This window comes from Amphibalanus amphitrite, unplaced genomic scaffold (assembly GCF_019059575.1).
Source record: "Amphibalanus amphitrite isolate SeventyFive unplaced genomic scaffold, NRLGWU_Aamphi_draft 001043F_arrow, whole genome shotgun sequence".
NCBI lineage: Eukaryota > Metazoa > Arthropoda > Thecostraca > Balanomorpha > Balanidae > Amphibalanus > Amphibalanus amphitrite.
Window position 1 is genome coordinate 244747 of NW_024882537.1, and position 4477 is coordinate 249223.

The following is a 4477-nucleotide window of genomic DNA, read 5'->3' on the forward strand; positions in this document are numbered from 1 at the left end:
CCTGGTGTCCCACACTTTCATGCACCGCCATTATGTCCTCCGGTCGAGCTGTCCTAACGGCCGCCACCACACCTGTCGCCTGCTCGCTTCCGGTTCTGATCCACTCTTTTGGTACTCTCGTGAGCTCGTCTGCACGGTTGGCAGCCGACGGCACGAGCTCCACTGTCACGACGAGGTCGTACTCGCTGGAGAGCTGCTTGAAAACGGCCACCCGCCGCCGAACCAGCATTTCCGACTGTGCCTTCGTTCTCAGTCGGGCACGGCCTGTCGGTCAGCCAGCGCTGAACAGTGACAGAGTCTGTGCGGAGGATCACACGCTTGAATCCCCACGCCACCGCCATATTCATACCGTTCAGCGCGGCATCCAGCTCCGATAGGTTTATGTGCATGTCTGAGTCACTGTCAGATCGGAGCCACGCGGCGTCTTCGATAACCTCACCCGTGGTGGGGTCACTTAGCACTACGCCGCGGGCGATGGAGCTGGCATCAGTCCACACCGTCACCGAGTCTCCTGAGACGCACCACTGTCCTCGTGCCGGGTCACACTCTGCCAGCCGCCGGGCCACATCACTGACTTGTTTGCGCAGGTCATCGTCGGTGATCGGTGAGTCCCAATCTTTGGTGACCTTGTTCGCCGCCCTTTTCAGCCAGGCAGCGGCCGGCCGCAGCCACCCGGCGACGGGCACGTGTGAGGTTAGCTGACCCGCCCAGGCGAAGATTGACCGCCTGGTCAGCACCCCGGGTGGCTCAGCTGGTGTCACGCCGTCCCGAGACCATCTCAGTGTGCCGTCACCGCCAGACTGCCGTCTCACTCGGAGCCCCAGCATCCGGGCTCCGGCCTCATCCGCTACCCGTTCCGGTGGCTTACACGAGAGCCCGTATGCGGAAAAATGTTCGGCCACCCGCTCAGCCGAGATGAGCGTCTCGTTGACGAGCAGGTCGTCAGCGTACGGGAGCACTGCTTTTGCGATCTCTGGACTTTGATCCAAAACTTCCCGCACTACCGCTCGCATGATGCCGCTTGCAACGCTGAGACCAAATCCGACCCTTGTCAGACAATGTCGCTGGCCGTCCACGATTACCGTCTGAAACGGCCACAGCTCCTGGGCCACGTGCAGCTGCAGAAACGCCTTCTTCAGGTCGATGACGGCCACATCGTCGCCGTGTTGCCGCCACTTGCGGAGCTGGTCGCGGCACACATCAGCTTCAGCCGTATGAGCCACCAGGTTCTCATTCAGTTCACGGTAGTCGAGCACCGGCCTGACCTTGTCCTTGGCTTCCTGGGTGACCGCCATGAGCGGAATTAGGCCACGCACCGGCCCGTGTTCCTGCTCATTGTACGGTTGCAGCCACCCTTCCTCGATCCACAGCCGTAACTCTGCGTCGAACCGCTCCTGCGACTCTGCCGGCACGCGATATTGCGGCACAGTATTCTTGAGTTGTTTTGGCTCCTTTCCGTCGGCCCACTTCCACCAAACTGTCCACTTTCCGTCGCTGAACTTAGCCACAAAATCAGCCGTCTCGATCTGTCTGTCCACTGGACCACGCCCCTGAGACACCGCTGCCGACATACCGCTCGATTCTGCCTTTACACCGGCGCACCCCGAACGCTCCCCCGTCACCACTTTACCACCAAAACGCACCTCTCCACCACTAACAAACACACCACCCAGCGCCTCTAACCCGGTCATGCCCAACAGCACGTCAACACCCAACAACCTTTCCGCCACTACCACAGCACGGACCACCGCCCGCCGGCCTTGTGCCTCCAGCAGCACCTCTGCACTCCCGCAGCATCGCACGGCACTCCCATTCACCGCGGTCAAGTTTGTCTCACATCGATCCCATTTATCGACACAACCCGCGAACACCACGGTCTCCTCGCAGCCCGTGTCCACCAGCGCGTGACACGGTCGCCCGTCGAGCAGCATCTGGATTACCGGCGCTCTGCTGCCGGCTCGGTGGACGGCGGAGGAGGTGCTGGCGCTGATGCAGCTCCCCCGCCGCAGCCGTTTGGGCACATCCGGGCGATATGACCTGGGCGACCACATATCCAGCATCTGATCGGAGCCGGCCGGCGACTTGACCTTGAAATGTCACGTGATGGCCCACTCGCCGCCGCCCCCGCCGCCGCCGCCGCCGCCGCCGCTGCCGCCGCCGGTGGCGCTGCCGTGACTGCTGTCCTGGACAGTACGGCTCTCGCTCGGTCCAGGACGTACTCGAGAGTGAACTCGTCTCCGAGCCCGTCCCGAACCGCAGCTTGCGCAGCCTCCGGCAGCCCATTGACGAAGGTGATGGCGATAGCTCTCTCCGGCAGACCTCCCATCAACTCAGCGAGCTGCTGCAGCGCCGCTAAGTACACATCCGCCGTCTCTCCGGGATGAAGGCGACGCCGTGCCATTTCCGCCTGCGCTGTGAACGGGTCCATGGCGAAGGCCCTCAGCAGCTTAGCCTTCACGCTGAGCAGCTGATGACGAGTCGCTGCGGGCATTCGGGACCACACCGCGAAAGCACCGCCGCGCAGGCGAGTCGGCAACACAGCCATCAAGGACACTGATCGCAGATCGCACAGGAGAGCAGCCTGCTCCAGCCACTCCACTACGTTTCCAGTTCCGTCGAACTCCGGAATAGTCCTGGCGTCGAACGCCGGAGTCACCTCCATCACCGCTCTTCCCGCGGCGTCACTGGTCTCCTCCTCGACACTCGGCATCTTCTCACCACTTGTCAGAAAAACGCCGAAATAGCTTGTGGCATTCAAACTTTGCGTCTATCGTAGACTGTATTTCTTCACCCTTCAGACATCTCAACGCGCACACCGACCCGTCCTCTCTCTCTCCCGCCCTGCTCTCCACTGCCCGCCCGTCTCCCAATGTCCAGCCGGGCCGCCCGATATACGGACCGGCGTGTCCCTGCTGCCGCGCACATGTGTGGCCATAGACCTCCATTTATGACCACTTATGACCCGACGCCGACCCTACGCGACAAGGCTAGAATACAAACTATGTGAACAAACAGAGAGACACACGACCCCGGGGCTGCGTCCCTTCCGCAGTTTCCTGATGCCGAGCAGGAGCTCTCTGCGGGAGATAGGCGAGCAGAAGGCGTCACGACCGCCGTTGCAGCACGTCTGGCTCGTGGCTCGTCTAGCCTCGATCTTGATGGAATGATCTGAGGTCTTGTCCTTGGGCAGGCGGGACACCTGCGCGTAGGCCTGGCAAAAGAGTTCTGCCTTCTCTTTGTCGGTGACGGCTGGTCTCGTCGGTTGCGCAGGTTGTCCCTCCGTGCCCGGTCTTGAGATGGCTACGGCCGGCTTTGCTGGAGGACGCCGGCCGTCCATGATGCGGATCAGGTGCCACATGTCTCCGTCCGGCTTGAGTTCTGCCGCCTTTTGACGGAAGAAGGCGGTCTTCTCGTTGTCCACGACGTTATCGGCCGCTGCCCGCTCCTCCTGGTAGCGCAGGACGTCCGCGCGAGAGCGGCTACGGGATGCGGCTACCCGTGCCTCTTCCCGTCGATCGGTTGCGTCCTGGCAGGCTTGGTTCCAGAAGGGCGGGCGTCGACCTCGGCCGTTTCCGAAGGGGATGCTGGCCCTGGCCGCCCGCAGGATAGTGGCTGCTAGCCTGTTGGCGGCCTCGTTCAGGGAGGTTGGCTGGACCGACCAGGCGTTGATCAGCTGATCCCGCTCCTCCCGAAACTTGGGCCAGTCCGCACTCCGGTGGGAGAACCGGCCTCGGCCTTCCCGTCGTGGACGTTGCACAGACGAAGACAGTGTGACGAGGATCGGCAGATGGTCAGAGCCGATTCCTCGCTGCGTCACCCAGGTGACGTCTCTTGATCGCAGGAGGTCCCTGGAGGCCAGTGAGACGTCTGGCGCCGAGACTCCGCCGGTGCTGGGGTTTTGCCTGGTGCATCCGCCGTCATTGAGGATGGTCATGCCGTTGTCGACGGCCCAGTCCTCAATGGCCTCTCCGAGGGCTGTCTCGGGCTGGTAGGTGTCCCAGCTGAGGCTGTGTGCGTTGAGATCACCGCACACCACGGCAGGGTGCTCCAGTCTGATCCCATCCGGCTGGAATCCCTGCTCCTGGGTGCTCTGGCCTGTTGTCCAGCGCGCTGGAGGTGCGTAGATGTTGTAGACCGACAGGCCAAGAGTCTTTGACGCATGCACCGTCACCGAGACACAGTAGTTGTTGGGGTCTGGTCGGGTGGGGCGGTACAGAGAGGAGTTGACACTGTACGGGATATCGTCCCTCACCAGTGTCAGAACACCCCCTTGACCCTTGGGGGCGGACGCCGACCTCCTCCTCCTGCTCCTCGTCGCACTCGACCTTCACGACCGCCGGCCGTACCACCTCCACAGCCGCCTCCGACGCCGCCGACGCACCCGGAGTCACCGCCGTCGGCACCGTCAGGCCAGACTGCACCAGTCGGGCAACCACCGCTTCCACAATGACCTAAGATGACCTCAGGAGCATAAACA

At 62.6% G+C, this 4477-nt stretch overlaps 2 protein-coding genes across 2 annotated transcripts; both read right to left on the reverse strand.

The window, feature by feature from the left end:
* Positions 1-249: 249 nt before the first annotated feature.
* Positions 250-2101, reverse strand: LOC122369507. The gene is made up of 3 exons (XM_043344302.1): positions 2088-2101; positions 440-2037; positions 250-281 (listed from the first exon to the last, which is right to left on the reverse strand). The coding sequence occupies exons 2-3, from the start codon at positions 1929-1931 to the stop codon at positions 250-252; spliced, it is 1524 nt and encodes a 507-aa protein (XP_043200237.1). The 5' UTR covers positions 1932-2037; positions 2088-2101.
* A 353-nt stretch (positions 2102-2454) lies between these two features.
* Positions 2455-4194, reverse strand: LOC122369508 (the record flags this gene model as incomplete). The annotated part of the gene is made up of 2 exons (XM_043344303.1): positions 2455-2481; positions 3026-4194. Coding segments are annotated over 2 exons (1196 nt in total), but the record flags the coding sequence as incomplete, so codon positions are not given.
* Between the last annotated feature and the right edge of the window lie 283 nt (positions 4195-4477).